The sequence below is a fragment of the Microtus pennsylvanicus genome, chromosome 3 (genome assembly GCF_037038515.1).
Source record: "Microtus pennsylvanicus isolate mMicPen1 chromosome 3, mMicPen1.hap1, whole genome shotgun sequence".
Lineage (NCBI taxonomy): Eukaryota > Metazoa > Chordata > Mammalia > Rodentia > Cricetidae > Microtus > Microtus pennsylvanicus.
The window spans coordinates 83,254,999-83,272,335 of record NC_134581.1 but is presented as its reverse complement, the minus strand read 5'-3'; the positions used below and the strand labels follow the sequence as shown (position 1 = coordinate 83,272,335).

General features: G+C 39.2%; 1 protein-coding gene across 1 annotated transcript; it reads left to right on the top strand.

Annotated features, from left to right (window-relative positions):
- The first annotated feature begins 15,677 nt into the window (after positions 1-15,677).
- Positions 15,678-16,610, top strand: LOC142847207 (olfactory receptor 8B12-like). The gene has a single exon (XM_075967934.1). The coding sequence runs from the start codon at positions 15,678-15,680 to the stop codon at positions 16,608-16,610; it is 933 nt and encodes a 310-aa protein (XP_075824049.1).
- Positions 16,611-17,337: the final 727 nt, after the last annotated feature.

Sequence of the window (17,337 nt, the reverse complement as noted above, 5' to 3'; positions counted from 1 at the left end):
TAGAGGACGTTAAACAGGAGGTGAAAAACTGCCATAAACAATTAGAGATTACAAACAAAAAGGTAGAGGAAATGAATAAATCACTCAAAGATACCCAAGAAAACCAAGAGAAACAAGAAAAAGCAATCAAACAGGTAAGGGAAGCTGTTCAAGATTTGAAGAATGAAATGCAAGTAATGAAGAAAACACAAACCGAGCGAAGGATGGAGATGGAAAATCTGGGTAAACGAACAGGAACTACAGAGACGAGTACTACCAACAGATTACAAGAGATAGAAGAAAGAATGTCAGACACTGAAGATACCATAGAGAAAATAAACACACTGATTAAAGCAAACAGCAAAACCAACAAATTCTCATCACAAAACATTCAGGAAATCTGGGACACAATAAAAAGACCAAACCTAAGAATAATAGGGGTAGAAGAAGGAGAGGAAGTACAGCTCAACGGTCCAGAAAATATATTTAATAAGCCGGGCGGTGGTGGTGCACACCTTTAATCCCAGCACTTGGGAGGCAGAGGCAGGCGGATCTTTGTGAGTTCAAAACCAGCCTGGTCTACAAGAGCTAGTTTTAGGACAGGCTCCAAAACCACAGAGAAACCCTGTCTCGAAAAACCAAAAAAAAAAAAAAAATTATAGAAGAAAACTATAGCCCATACTACTATACCCAGCCAAGCTATTGTTCACTATAAATGGAGAAAACAAAATTATCCAGGATAAAAACAAATTTAAACAATATGTAGCCACAAATCCAGCCTTACAGAAAGTAGTAGAAGGAAAATCACAACCCAAGGAGTCCAACAATGCCCACAATAACTCAGTCATCTAATGACCCTTGAACAGCACAACTCGAAGAAGGGAAAAACACAAACTCAAATACAAAAAAAAAGTAAAAATGACCGAGTAAACAACCACTGGTCATTAATATCACTTAATATCAATAGACTCAACTCACCAATAAATAGGCACAGGCTAAGAGATTGGATAAGAAAACAGGATCCAACATTCTGCTGTTTACAAGAAACACACCTCAACCACAAAGACAGACATCTACTCAGAGTAAAGGTCTGGGAAAAGGCTTATCAAGCAAATGGACCTAAAAAACAAGCAGGTGTGGCCATACTAATTTCTAACAAAGTTGACTTCAAACTAAAATCAATCAGAAGAGATGGAGAGGGACATTTTTTACACATAAAAGGAACAATTCATCAGGACAAAGTCTCAATCCTGAATATCTTTGCCCCTAATATAAAAGCAACCACTTACGTAAAAGAAACATTACTAAAACTCAAGGCAGTCATCAAACCACACACACTACTAGTGGAGATTTCAACACTCCTCTATCACCAATGGACAGGTCAATCAGACAGAAACCTAACAAAGAAATAAGAGGATTAAGGGAGGCAATGAATCAAATGGACTTAACAGACATCTATAGATCACTCCACCAAAATAGGAAAGAATATACCTTCTTCTCTGCAGCTCATGGAACCTTCTCGAAAATTGACCACATACTCTGTAACAAAGCAAACTTAAACAGTTACAAAAAAATATTAGTAACCACCTATGTCTTATTGGATCACCATGGATTAAAGTTAGAATTCAACAACAATGCTACCCCCAGAAAGCCTACAAACTCATGGAAACTGGATAGTCAACTACTGAACCACACCTGAATCAAGGAAGAAATAAAGAAAGAAATTAAAGTCTTTCTTGAATTCAATGAAAATAAACACTCAACATACTCAAACCTATGGGACATTATGAAAGCAGTGCTAAGAGGAAAGTTCATAGCACTAAGTGCCCACTTAAAGAAAACAGAGAAAGTACACATTGGAGACCTAACAGCCCACCTGAAAGCTCTAGAAAAAAAGAAGCAGACTCACCTAGGAGGAATAAAAGACTGGAAATAATCAAACTAAGGGCTGAAATCAACAAAATAGAAACACAGAAAACAATCCAAAGAATCAATGAAACAAAAAGTTGGTTCTCGGAGAAAATCAACAAGATTGATAAACCCCTATCCAAACTAATCAAACTGCAGAGAGAGAATACGCAAATTAACAAGATCAGAAATGAAAAGGGAGACATAACCACAGACACAGAGGAACTCCAGAAAATCACTAGGTCTTGCTACAAAAGCCTGTATTCCACAAAATTAGAAAATGTTAAAGAAATGGACACTTTTTAAGATAAGTACCATATACCAAAGTTAGACCAGGACCAGGTGAACAGTCTAAATAGACCTGTTAGTCACGAAGGAATAGAATTTGTTATAAAAAAAACCTCCCTACCAAAAAAAGCCCAGGTCCAGATGGTTTCAATGCAGAATTCTACCAGAACTTCCAAGAAGATCTAATACCTATACTCCTTAATGTATTTCCCAATATAGAAACAGAAAAGTCATTGCCAAATTCCTTCTATGAAGCTACAGTTACCCTGATACAAAAACCAGACAGACTCAAACAAGAAAGAGAATTACAGGCCAATCTCACTCATGAACATCAATGCGAAAATCCTCAATAAAATATTGGCAAACCAAATCCAAGAACACATTAGAAAAATTATCCATTACGATCAAATAGGCTTCATCCCAGGGATGCAGGGCTGGTTCAACATACGAAAATCTATCAATGTAATCCATCTTATGAATAAACTGAAAGAAAAAAACCATATGATCATTTCATTAGATGCTGAAAAAGCATTTGACAAAATTCAACATCCCTTTATGATAAAGGTCTTAGAGAGATTAGGGATACAAGGGTCATACCTAAATATAATAAAAGCTATTTATAGCAAGCCGACAGCTAACATCAAATTAAATGGAGAGAAACTCAAAGCCATCCCACTAAAATCAGGAACACGACAAGGCTGTCCATTCTCTCCATACCTCTTCAATATAGTACTTGAAGTTCTAGCAATAGCAATAAGACAACATAAGGGGATCAAAGGGAGTCGAATGGTAAGGAAGAAGTTAAACTTTCATTATTTGCAGATGATATGATAGTGTACATAAGCGACCCCAAAAACTCCAGCAAAGAACTCCTACAACTGATAAACACCTTTAGTAGCGTGGCAGGATACAAGATCAATTCCAAAAAATCAGTTGCCCTCCTATACACAAAGGATAAGGAAGCAGAGAGGGAAATCAGAGAAGCATCACCTTTCATGATAGCCACAAATAGCATAAAATATCTTGGGGTAACTCTAACCAAGGAAGTGAAGGATCTATTTGACAAGAACTTTAAGTCTTAGAAGAAAGACATTGAGGAGGATACCAGTAAATGGAAGGATCTCCCTTGCTCTTGGATTGGGAGGATCAACATAGTGAAAATGGCAATTCTACCAAAGGCTATTTATGGATTCAATGCAATCCCCATTAGAATCCCATTGAAATTCTTCACAGATATTGAGAGGACATTAATCAACTTTATATGGAAGAACAAAGAACCTCAGTATCAGTCTGAACACATAGAACCTGATAGAAGAGAAAGTGGGAAGTACTCTACAACATATGGGCACAGGAGATCACTTCCTACGTATATCCCTAGCAGCACAGACATTAAGGACAACATTGAATAAATGGGACCTCCTGAAACCGAGAAGCTTCTGTAAAGCAAAGGACACTGTCACTAAGACAAAAAGGCAACCCATTGACTGGGAGAAGATCTTCACCAACCCTGCAACAGAAAAAGGTCTGATCTCCAAAATATATGAAGAACTCAAGAAACTAGACTTTAAAATGCTAATTAACCCAATAAAAAATGGGGGCATTGAACTGAACAGAGAATTCTCAACAGAAGAAATTCAAATGTCCAAAAGACTCTTAAGGTCATGCTCAAACTCCTTGGCATTCAGGGAAATGCAAATTAAAACAACTTTGAGATACCATCTTACACCTGTCAGAATGGCTAAAATCAAAACCACCAATGATAGCCTTTGCTGTAGAGGTTGTGGAGTAAGGGGCACACTCATCCATTGCTGGTGGGAATGCAAACTTGTGCAACCACTTTGGAAATCAGTGTGGCGATTTCTCAGGAAATTCGGGATCAACCTACCCCAAGATCCAGTAATACCACTCTTGGGAATATACCCAAGAGATGCCCTATCATACGACAAAAGCATTTGTTCAACTATGTTCATAGCAGCATTATTTGTAATAGCCAGAACCTGGAAACAACCTAGATGCCCTTCAATGGAAGAATGGATGAAGAAAGTGTGGAATGTCTACACATTAGAGTACTATGCTGCGGTAAAAAACAATGACTTCTTGAATTTTGCATGCAAATGGATGGAAATAGAAAACACTATCCTGAGTGAGGTTTCCCAGACCGAAAAAGATGAACATGGGATGTACTCACTCATAATTGGTTTCTAGCCATAAATAAAGGACATTGAGCCTATAATTTGTGATCCTAGAGAAGCTAAATAAGAAGGTGAACCCAAAGGAAAACATATAGTCATCTGCCTGGATATGGGAAGTAGACAAGATTGCAGGGCAAAAACTGGGAATTTGGGGGTGAGGTGGCATGGGGCTAAGGGGAATTGGGGTGAGAAACGTGAGAAGGGGATTGGGGGAGCTTGGGGGAATGGGATAGTGGGGATAAAGGAAGGGTGGACACTGGAGCAGAGAAATATATATCCTAATTAAGGGAGCCATCTTAGTGTTGGCAAGAGTCTTGACTCTAGAGGGGCTCGCAGGTGTCCAGGGAGATGTCTCCAGATAGTACCTTCGGCAACTGAAGAGAGGGAACCTGAAATGACCCTATCCTACAGCCATACTGATGAATATCTTGCATATCACCTTAGAACCTTCATCTGGCGATGGATCAAGATAGAGATAGAGACCCAAATTGGAGCACCGGACTGAGCTCTTAAGATCCAAATGAGGAGCAGAAGGAGGTAGAACATGAGCAAGGAAGTCAGGGCCACGAGGGGTGCACCCACCCACTGTGACAGTGGAAGTGATCTATTGGGAGCTCACCAAGGCCGGTGGGACTGGGACTGAATAAGCATGGGATGAAACCGAACTTTCTGAACATGGCGGACAATGAAGGCTGATGAGAAGCCAAGGACAATGGCACTAGGTTTCTATCCTAATGGGAGCCTAGCCTGTTTGGATGCTTACCCTCCTGGACCTGGATAGAAGTGGGAGGACCTTGGACTTCCCACTGGGCAGGGAATCTGGACTGCTCTTCATTCTGGAGCGGGAGGGGCAATGGAGTTGGGGCGAGAGGGAGTGGGGAGGGGATTGGGGGGAGGGACAATGTGTGGGAGGAGGGGGTGGGAAATGGGAAATGGGGAGGAGGCGGACTTCTTTTTTTTCTCAACAACTAAAAAAAAAAATAAAGAAAAAAAAGAAAAAAAATGGGAAAGTCTGAGGCATAGGACCCTGTTGCGGGAGGTCCTCCCACTCCTCCAGCCAATAGCCGCTGAGATACCAGCCCCTTGGGGTGTGGTCTCTCTCCCTTTAAAAAAGCGGCCACTTCCCTCTCCTCTCTCTCTTCACTTCCTGCTCCGCCGGCGACTAGACTCCTGGTTGCGTAGAGGGCTGTTGCCTGGGACGGTGATCTGTAAGTTTTTTCCCCTTTAAATAAATATCACCCTATTAATCATAATCCCAAATTGATGTGGCATTGTTTGTGACTTACGCCTTCATTTTGGCACCCAACGTTTGGTTTTAGAACCTCTCCCGGCTCGCAGCCGCGAGTTCGGCTTGGCGGCCGGAAGTTCGGCTTGGTGGCCGCAAGTTCGGCTTGGCGGCCGCAAGTTCGGCTTGGCGGGAGCCCTTGCTTCCTCAGCCGCTGCCTGTGCCTTGCAGCGGCGGCCTTGGCCTCCCGTGGTTTGCTCTTTTCTGAGTTGTTTTTAAATCTCCCTTGCAAGCACAGCTCTTAAAGTGGCGCAAACCAGAGCACGCGGTTGCTGAAAGCTGCAACCCCTCAGGGTGACTCTGTCACGTGGAGGCATAAGCAGCTTCCAGATTGCTCTTCTCTACCCCTGGATTCTGGGTTTCTGGTTCCGTCTCTGAAATTGATTTAATTACATTTACTTTGTTGAGAAACTTGCGTTTTCCAGTTTTTAACATCTACTAAGGCACTGAAACAGGACCATGTTTTCATCGCGATTCTGCAACAGCGCCACCTGCTGGACAATAGGTAATATGGCAATTTTCGTTTCTAACGCAAATTTTACTGCTTTGTTTTCACTAATACAATGGATTAGTAATTTTATATTTACTAATACAATGAATTACATCATACAAGGTTTATATGATTATGGGAATACCTTAATTTGCTTGTTACTAGGCTTCAGTTTTCTTTTCCATATTCTATCATTAAGGAAGAATATGGCACTCCTAAGAATGATAGAATCTTTACGAACTAATAATGAACAACTAATTGACAGGATTAAAATTATTGAAAATCAGAGGTTATCTGAACAAGTGGATACTATGACAGACAAAATTGATTCCATATCCAAGGGTATTAGAAAGTTACCTGAAAGGGTTCAGGCTATTGAATTTGACCTTCAGAGTTTATCACAAAGTTTTGATAAGGTAACAGACAGAATGTACCTCCAAGATGGGAATCTACATGATATACAAGAAAAGTCTAAGGAGGACATGTTATCTTTGAAGGAAAAAATTAAAGCTTTGGAATCACAGGTGCAGAATGGGGACCAAAAATTGATACCTCAGTGAAATCACTGGAAATATATACAGGTCAAGAGATTCAGGATTTAAGAGAGACAATGATAAAAAGATTTGAAAAGATTGGAGAAATTATTGCAGCTGGTGAACAGAGTAAGGAGGCACAAGGACAGGATACAATGCCTCCACCAGCTATTAGAACTGGCTTACCCAGGGTTCTAGCGACATACCCTATACTTGATTCTGACAAAGCGTCAACTTCTAAAGGCTCAAAGGGAGTCAGAGAAGCTAGATGGACACCAATAGCAATGAATGATCTGAAAGAAATTAAGCAAGCTGTTGTTAATTTTGGCTTGCACAATGCATATGTAAAGGAAATGATAAAGACTTGGGCTTCTAATGCTAGAGCTATCCCCCATGATTTCCATCAGTTAGTGTCTGCAGTTTTAGATAAGGGACCTTCCTTGATGTTTGGAATTTATTTCAGAGAAGAATCCAAACATATGGAACAGCAAGGAAGAGCAAAAGGTATTGAGGTTTCCCAAGATCAAATTCTTGGTGCAGGAGAATATGCTGATCCACAGGTCCAAGCTCTTTATGACGATGAAGTACTGTGTCTATGTCACCAAGCAGCTTTAAATGCTTTGAATAGGATACAAGATCCAGCAAAAAGGGTTGAATCATATACCAGAATTAGGCAGGGACAGAGAGAACCCTTTATTGACTTTTTGCAAAGATTGATTAAGGCTCTGGACATAGGGGTAACAGACCCAGAATCTAGACGAATACTTCTTGAATCTCTAGCTTTTGAGAATGCAAACATAGAATGCAAAAAGATAATTGGGCCTTTAAAGTCTAGATCAGCACCTATGGATGAATGGATTCAGCATACGATGAATGTTGAGACGTTTAGCTATAATGATGAATCTTGGGTAGGAGAAGTGATTTCCAAAGCAATGAGGAGACATCAAACTGCCAGGTGTTTTAATTGTGGTAAATTAGGACATTTACAAAGGGATTGCAGGCAAAGAATTTCTAGGAATAATATCTCTTCTGGGAATGACAAAAATAGGAGACCTCGGCCTTCAGGTATATGTAGGAGATGTGGTAAAGGCAGGCATTGGTCCAACGAATGTAGGTCAACAACAGATAGACGGGGCAATCCGATATCATCGGGAAACTCCATGGGGGGCCTCTCGCAGGCCCCCAAGCCAACAGTGGCCCAGTCATTCCCAGTCACAGTGGAGAACGTGCCTCACCAAGAAAATTAAAAGCTCCAATTTCTGCTGTAAAAAGTAATACTGGTCTAAATGATGAATTACGTGTGGAGGATGAGTCAAAAAACCCAGTAGGACAGAGTAAACGTATATTTTGGCAGACTTCTATTAATGATCAAAGACCAAAGCTAAGAGTCTGTATAAATGGCACTTTTATTGAAGGCTTATTAGACACAGGTGCGGATGTAAGTATCATTACCCCAGAATCTTGGCATCCGAATTGGCCTCTTCAAGAGGTAGATGTTCAGTTCCTAGGAATTGGAACCCTATCTTGTGTAAAACAAAGCACAAGATGGGTTGAATGCATAGGGCCCGAAGGGCAAATAGGAAGACTAAGGCCATATATAGCCAATATTGCCATAAATTTATGGGGCCGTGACCTGCTACAGCAATGGAATACCCAGATTAACATTCCTGTATTTCCAGGAATTCATAATTCTGGGAAGGATATGATGAGGTATTATGGAAAAAGGTCACCAGCCATTCAGGCTGTACAAGAACATACAGCAAATACCAAACCTTTAGAGGTACCAACAGCCCTACCTTTAAAATGGCTAACTGAGAAGCCAATATGGATCAAACAGTGGCCTCTAGCTGAAGATAAACTACAGGCATTGGAACAGCTGGTGCAAGAGCAACTAGATGCTCACCATATTGAAGAATCAACCAGCCCTTGGAATTCTCCTGTGTTTGTTGTAAAAAAGAAATCTGGTAAATGGAGAATGGTGACAGATCTAAGAGCTGTCAACAAAGTAATTCAACCTATGGGCCCACTACAGTCTGGAATTCCTTTGCCTTCTCTGTTACCAAAAGGATGGCCTCTTATAGTTATTGATTTGAAAGATTGTTTTTTCACTATACCGTTACAAGAAAAGGATAGAGAAAAATTTGCCTTCACAGTGCCTACTTATAATAATTCTCAGCCTAATAAGAGATATCAGTGGACTGTCCTCCCACAGGGTATGCTCAATAGTCCTACACTGTGCCAATATTTTGTAAGTAAGCCATTGGAAATAATTCGTAAACAATTCCCCAAGTCCATCATTTATCATTACATGGATGACATCTTGTTATCTGATTCAAATAAAGATACTTTAGAAAGGATGTTTGAAGAAGTAAAGAAAGTCTTGCCTAGGTGGGGATTACAAATTGCCCCTGAAAAGATTCAAAGAGGAAATTCTATTAATTACCTAGGTTACAGAATAGGGTTAGAGAAAATTAAAACGCAAAAGGCACAAATTAGGAGAGACCGCTTAAAGACTCTTAATGACTTCCAAAGATTGTTAGGAGACATTTCCAGTCTACGACCAGCTGTTGGGATAACACCTGATCTAGTAGTTCATTTAAACAAAACCTTAGATGGTGATAAAGATTTGAATAGTCCAAGAGAACTGACAGCTGAAGCAGAAAAGGAACTGACAATGATTGAGGAAAAATTACAGGAGGCACATGTGGATAGGGTGAACCCAAATCTTAGCTGCATCCTAGTCATATTGCCTTCCAGAATTTCTCCTACAGGGATTCTAATGCAGAGGGAAGATATTATTTTAGAGTGGATATTTATACCTAATAAACCAAGTAAAAAATTAAAAACTTATGTGGAAAAAGTCTCTGAATTAATTATAAAAGGTAAGCTGAGACTTCGTCAACTAGCAGGTATAGACCCAGCAGAAATTATAGTGCCTTTTACTACAGAAGAAATAAAAAAGTTATGGGAAGACAATGAACCGTGGCAAAGAGCTTGTGCTAATTTTTTGGGAGAAATTAATAGCAACTATCCCAAAAGTGGTAGACTTAACCTCATAAAAAGAACTTCTTGGATTCTTCCTAGAATTGTACGTGATGCTCCAATAACTGGAGCCCGTACTTTCTATACTGATGCAAATAAATCAGGGAAAGCAGGTTACAAGTCAGATGAATTGAGTAAAGTGGAACAAAGCCCTTATAATTCTGTCCAGAAGGCAGAATTATATGCCATTCTTATGGTGCTAAGGGATTTTAAAGAACCTCTTAATATAGTTACAGATTCACAATATGCAGAAAGAGTTATCTTGCATATTGAGACAGCTGAATTTATACCAGATGACACAGAGTTGACTTCATTGTTTATCCAGGTACAAGACATAATCAGGAACAGGCTTTGTCCGATGTACATAACACACATCCGGTCCCATACAGGTCTGCCTGGTCCTCTAGCCCAAGGCAATGCTGAGATTGATCAATTATTGATTGGAAGTGTGTTGCAGGCCTCAGAATTTCATAAGAAGCATCATGTCAATAGTAAAGGCCTAAAGAAAGAATTTTCCATTACTTGGCAACAAGCTAAGGACATTATAAAGAGATGTCCTACTTGTTCTTTCTATAATCAAACACCGTTGCCTGCAGGGAGTAACCCAAAGGGTACTAAGAGAAATGAAATCTGGCAGATGGATGTGTTCCACTTTATGGAATTTGGTAAATTAAAATATGTACACCACACCATAGACACGTATTCAGGTTTTCAATGGGCTACTGCCCTGAGCTCAGAAAAGGCTGATTCAGTAATCACACATTTATTGGAAGTTATGGCCATCATGGGTATACCTGCACAAATAAAGACAGATAATGGTCCAGCATATGTATCTAAGAAAATGAAATGCTTTTTTGATTATTATAATATAAAACACATTACAGGTATACCAAACAATCCTACAGGTCAGGCAGTTATAGAAAGATCAAATCGTACTATAAAGGATATGCTGAACAAACAGAAAGGGACTGAAAATACCCCCAGAAATAGATTACATAATGCTTTATTAACCTTGAATTTTCTCAACGCTAATGAGAAAGGAACGACAGCAGCAGAAAGACATTGGATAATGGAAAAGTCTGCTGAACTAAATCAACCAATTTATTTCAAAGATGTGCTGACCTCTCAGTGGAAGCCAGGAGATGTGCTACGTTGGGGAAGGGGTTTTGCTCTTGTTTCCACAGGAGAAGAAAAATTGTGGATACCATCAAAATTAATAAAGTTTCGATTTGAAGAGGAGAAACCTCTTGGAAAGGAGAAATGACAACTTATCTACAATGATGATATTCATACAGATGGTAAGAAAAACATATAGAATGGGGGCAGGGTTCTGTTCTTATCTCCACAGGAAAACACTCATCTTTGAAAAATTCAAGGGACCCTGGATATTTGGATACTGACAGATGGAAAAATACCTGCCCAATAGGAAATATCAAGAAAACCGAAAGCGTTGTGTAAGTAATATTAAACCATATTTCTAAATTTATAAAGCTGGTTTTGAAGTTGGACTCTGGCTCAGTCCTTCTCCAATTCCAAGCCTGTTAGTAAGAGAAAAACCCAGAGTTTCTGGAGTTTCTGTCTCATGTCAAGAGCCATGATATGGGACAGAAAGAAATATGAGTTTAGAAAACATCTTTGCTTTTCTTCATATCTATCATACTTTTCATTGAATATATCTATCATGTCTTTCATTGAATATATATATATATATATATATATATATATATATATATATATATATGTCTATATGATTAATGCTTAAGTTTTTCATAATGAACAATGAGTTTTTCCTGAAGTGACATTTGAAGTTTCCAGGAAGAAGATGGGGCCCCATAACAACAACTCCACCTGGTTGATATGACGTCATGATACTGATAGCGCTACAACAAGACCTGCTTTGGGTACCAGCTGCACAAGACAGTTCCAACTTGGTTAGCTGAAATGGTGCACATCTTATACAACATTTTGGCCAGACCTGCACAAAATACTCAGAGACTATTGGCAATTTTAAAAGACATTGATCTTGAAATTTAACCATCATTTTACTTTCACAGGATCCCCCAGAAAGAAAGTCGCCCCTATGACAGCTGGAAGTAATTTTAGAGGACGACGTCCCCTCTCCCAGTAAAGTTTGCCCTTGGGTTTAGGGACATCATTTAGGGGTTGATTATAATTAGTATACGATTGAGGGTTGGGGGAGGAATTTTATAAGCTCAGGGATCATTTTGAAAAAAAAAAAAGAGGGATGATGGGATAATAGATTTGTAATTGTGAGTTACTGTTGTTAGACAAATATATTGATATAGATTCTTGTATATTGATACAAAGTTAAATTGTATGCATTCATGTTTCTACCTCTGTTTAAAACATTTTTTATGTATTGACATATATTGTATTGTATATATTTACCATATTGCAGTGTACATTTCTACCTCTGATTAAGATACTTATATAATGTTCGTGTATTGGTATATATTTACCCACTGCAATGTATATTTGTACATTGTTTATATTTGGAGGTCATTGTCTTCATTTGTTTCACAGTCGTTTATTGTCTTAGTCTTTAAGTTAGATAGATATTGAGAATTATATAGACTAATAGTCATCTAAGTTTGTCATTTATAATTAGACTAATCAGGTTCTTTAGATATATAGGGATGATACTCAGTATAGATAGATAATCTTCAACTTCTTCAAAGAGCTGTAGAAAATGGCCTTTAATCTAACTCAGAGTTTTGTGGTAGTGAGACACAATTGCTCCTGGCAACACCACTCTATTCCCAAGAGAATGTTGAGCACCAAAGACACTCCACCTGGAGCCTTTCCTTTTGGCAGAACTGGCCTTGGGGCAAAGAAATGCCCATACCTCAACCACTGACAAAGATACAGAACATGCATCAATGGATAAAACAGGGCTGTCTTATCCTGCCAAGACAGGGTAAGATAGTTTTGAAAGTTGCTTGCCTTTGAAAATGGTGTGTCAGTTATGTTAGGCCTTAGCCAAAGTTGGTTGCTTCAACGCTGCTAATGTGACTTTGGGTGATTGCCTAGGTAGCTAGTTGTCTCTGTGATTTGTTGCATGTTTTGGAAGTTGTTTTACTGAACTTCCTAATTACCCAGGTAACATTATTTCCCTTCTCAGATCTTTGATGGGGTTGAAGACTATATAAATGTAGTTACTTTCTCTCATGACTTGGCCAAGTTATTTATTATACAAGACCTAAGCTAGTTAGAATAGGATATTTGTACTTATTGTATATAATTTCATAGTAGGTTTAGAACTCTCTTATTTAAACAGAAGGGGGAGGTGTTGCGGGAGGTCCTCCCACTCCTCCAGCCAATAGCCGCTGAGATACCAGCCCCTTGGGGTGTGGTCTCTCTCCCTTTAAAAAAGCGGCCACTTCCCTCTCCTCTCTCTCTTCACTTCCTGCTCCGCCGGCGACTAGACTCCTGGTTGCGTAGAGGGCTGTTGCCTGGGACGGTGATCTGTAAGTTTTTTCCCCTTTAAATAAATATCACCCTATTAATCATAATCCCAAATTGATGTGGCATTGTTTGTGACTTACGCCTTCAGGACCCAGCTTCTCTTCTGTGTGTTTTTTCTCTTGATGCTAGGTTGTTACTTGTGTTGAACTGGAAATGCTTGTGTTTACACCAGTAATATATTGATCCTATAGATTTATGTAAGGTTCTTTTTATCCAGTTTCCCTTGTAATTTTAATTACATGTCTCCTTATTTTTGACTGAATTATGTTATTGTGTGATAGTCATTTGACTTATATATGTGTTGTATGTATTACAAATCTTTCATAAACTTTCATTGCTTTAAACAATAAAAGTTATTTTTGAAGAAACTTTAAAGTAAAATATTTTATATATAGCCACATATTTGACATTTCCAGGTATCTGAATTTCCTCCTGCAGACTGACACTTTCATCTGCAAGGATTTTCTTCTCCCGTCTCATTTCTTGCAGTGCTTGGTGATAAGTGATTTCATCTTTCATTTGTTTGACAATTTCTTTGTTTCGTTTCTGGAGGTATTTTTACCAGATACATAATAGCAGATTGACAATTGTTTTCTTTCAGAGTTTTATAGATGTCATTTAATTGTCTTCTCATTTCCATTTCTTTTGTAATAAAATGAGTTGATCTCTCTTCAGCTCCTTAGAAATCACTGAATGTCTTGTCTCTGCCTGTTACAAAGTTCTTTTTATTAATCTAATTTTCAGCTGTTTGACTATGGTATACATATTATACAAAATACATTTTATATTCACTTTTATTGTGTGTGTGAGTTTTTTTTTTTAACTTGTTTTCTGGTTCATCAAATTTGTTGGATGGAAGCTTTTCATTTGATACTTAAAATTATTTTTCTACCTAATTTTTAGTTCATGCTTTGGAACTGTGAATACACATGTTTGTTTAACATTGTCCTAGAACTTGGGTTACTGTGGTTTTTTAAAAATTAGTTTTCTCATCTGAAATTAGCATAGATGATTTCTATTAATTCTGTCTTTGATTTCATTGATACTTTGGGTGACTTTACCTGGTCTGATATTCACTGATTTCCTAACTTCCCATAAAAATTTTCAGTTTTGCCATTTTCAGTGGTATTTTGTTGCCTCTAATACTCTGTTGGAATGTACTATTTGTTAGCTCATTTTCCCTTTTATGTAAACTAAAAAAGTAATTTGAGTCATTATTTTAAAGTTCTTACCTTTAATCCCAGGTTATACTGCTCTGCATTAACTGAATATATTTTTACTTTTGGACCCTGGACCAATTCCTATCACTTCACTGTATTTATAGTAAGCTTCCACTTTCTGACATTGAAGATTTGGGTATGTTTAAGGACCCAGGACTCTGCCCTCCCCCATTATTATAATTGTGAACTGTCAGAGGAATTGTTTCTAGAAAGCAAACACGCAATTCTACAGGAGAAACAAACATTTCTGCTCCCTCAGGGAGTGGAACTCTGAGGAAATGGTCTTGGGGGAGCTTCGGTCTTAAGCAGGCCACTGAGATCTGCGAACTGGAAGGACACTCTTACTCTGTAATTCACAGAGCAGGAGCTGTCCTCTTGGAAGCTGGAAGGCTATTGGATAAACAACAGTTGTAAGTCAGGGCTTTCAATATAGAGAAGATTACAAATTTTTTTGTTTTGTTGTTGTTGTTGAGATTTTGAGCTTTGGCCCTGGAAAGGAGAAGGCCCGAAGCTGTAAACCGTTGTCTTCTGTCACCAGGACTTTATCTCTCCCCCAGAACACTTCTGAGTAGAGACAGCAGGCAGAACATCTATCCCTGCCGTGGGTAAAGAAAGTCCATGCCTGTGTGATCCTGACCAGCTGTGAAACACAGGTTAGGAATGAGCTTGTATGATACTGCCAGAGCTCCCTGTCCGTCTGAGGTCTGGAGGGTTTGTGAGATTGAGAGTTCTGTGTGTCAGTCTGTATAGTCTAGATTGCTGTATGGTGACATATTCTTAGAGCGTTTCACAGTACTGCTGAACGAGTGTTAGCCTAGAACATTATTACTAAAACTATGTGCAGTTGAGATAAGAGGCGCTGTGAAACCGTATTTCAACTTGTTCCTATATAGTGCTGACCCACAGCCAGGATGTCTTCTGCCTGATAGGATTCATTGCAGGGTTGAGGTCCAGGTTTCAGTGACTGGTGTAGAGGCTGGAGACAAGAGAGCATTGTTAAAGGCCTGACTTATGAGTCTAAACAATATCCCCAGTGCCTGCACTCATCCTGGAGGATAAGTGGAGCCCTTTACTCTGCTCTGGAAGTTAGAGTCACTTACTTGGTAGTTCACGACTACCCACTTTAAAGAGCTTAAACCTTCTTACCAGAGTTTGCTTCTTTAGATTCCATTTTCATGAAGGGTACTTCGCTTTGTGAGGATGGTGACGATGTTCCTTTTTCTCTTTGTCATGCAGGCCTTGCTCCTGAGAAGAATGGCTGCCAAGAATTCCTCTGTGACAGAGTTCATCCTTGCAGGCCTGACAGATCACCCAGGACTCCTCATGCCCCTCCTCTTCCTGTTCCTGGCTTTCTACATGGTCACCATGGTGGGGAACCTGGGCTTGATCTCCCTGATAGGGCTGAATCCTCACTTGCACACCCCCATGTACTTCTTTCTCTTCAATCTTTCCTTAATAGATTCCTGTTACTCCTCCACCATCATCCCCAAAATGCTGGTGAGTTTTATCTCAAAGAAGAACACCATCTCATACTCGGGGTGTATGTCACAGCTGTTTTTCTTCTGTTTCTTTGTTTTCTCTGAGTCTTTCATTCTGTCAGCCATGGCATATGACCGTTATGTTGCCATCTGCAACCCCCTGATGTATACAGTCACCATGTCTCCCCAGATGTATGTCCTCCTTTTACTGGGTGTGTATGCGATGGGCTTTTCTGGAGGTATGGCCCATACAGGAAACATATTGAATTTGACCTTCTGTGCTGACAATCTTGTCAATCACTTCATGTGTGATATCCTTCCCCTTCTGGAGCTGTCCTGCAACAGCACCTTCACAAATGAGTTGGTAGTCTTCATTGTGGTGGCCTTTGGTATTGGCGTGCCCATTGTCACCATCTTCATTTCTTATGCCCTCATCCTCTCTAGCATCCTTCACATGCATTCCACAGAGGGCAGGTCCAAGGCCTTCGGAACCTGCAGCTCCCATATAATTGTAGTTTGTCTTTTCTTTGGTTCTGGGGCTTTCGCGTACCTCAAACCACCTTCCATATTACCCCTTGACCAAGGAAAAGTGTCTTCCTTGTTCTATACCATTGTAGTACCAATGCTGAACCCTCTGATCTATAGCTTGAGAAATAAGGATGTCCAAGTTGCTCTGAGGAAAACCTTTGTCAGCAGAGTATTCTCTTAACAGAGGAGCAGTGTCATGAGCTGCAGGTGTGTGTTTGTTCAGTGAGCAGTATTCACATGGGAAGATCTGTGTTTGAATAAGAAGACACAAGGTTGCAACTGGGCTTTAAGGTCTAGTTGTTTTTTTTCTTCTTGCACAAATAAGGAAGTTTATGGCACTAGGGAGGGAACCTAGGACTTTATGGATGCTTGTCAATTTTTCACCAATGTGCTACATTAGACTATTAATGGAATTTCAAATCTTACATTTGAACAAGGTTTTAACAGAGCTCTATTCTTCCTTACCCTTGTTCTGCCTTTATTCCTCCAATATTTCTACTTCTTTTCTTAAATGAGAAAGTATACTTCTATATTGAAAATGCAGAAATATATAATTATGTGTTATTTCTTTTTTCTTTGTAACTAAAAGCATTGAGCAAAATAGCAATTTCCTCTAATGCTACAACAGTCAGAGTTCCCAGCTTGTTTCTCAACATGCTAGACTCCGCCGTTCACCCAATTTTCAAGTTTCTGTGAGCTTTTCTTATAATCACAGACTATTTATTAATATTATTAATTCTTTATTTTTTAATCAAATAATTTATTATTTTGCTTTTTTGAGACAGGTTTTTTTCTGTAGCTTAGGAGTCTGTTCTGAAACTCACTATGCTGACCTGTAGGTATCAGGATACTTGTAGACAGTCAAGTACACTTTCCAGGCTTACTGATGTTTGTAGAAGGATTTGTGC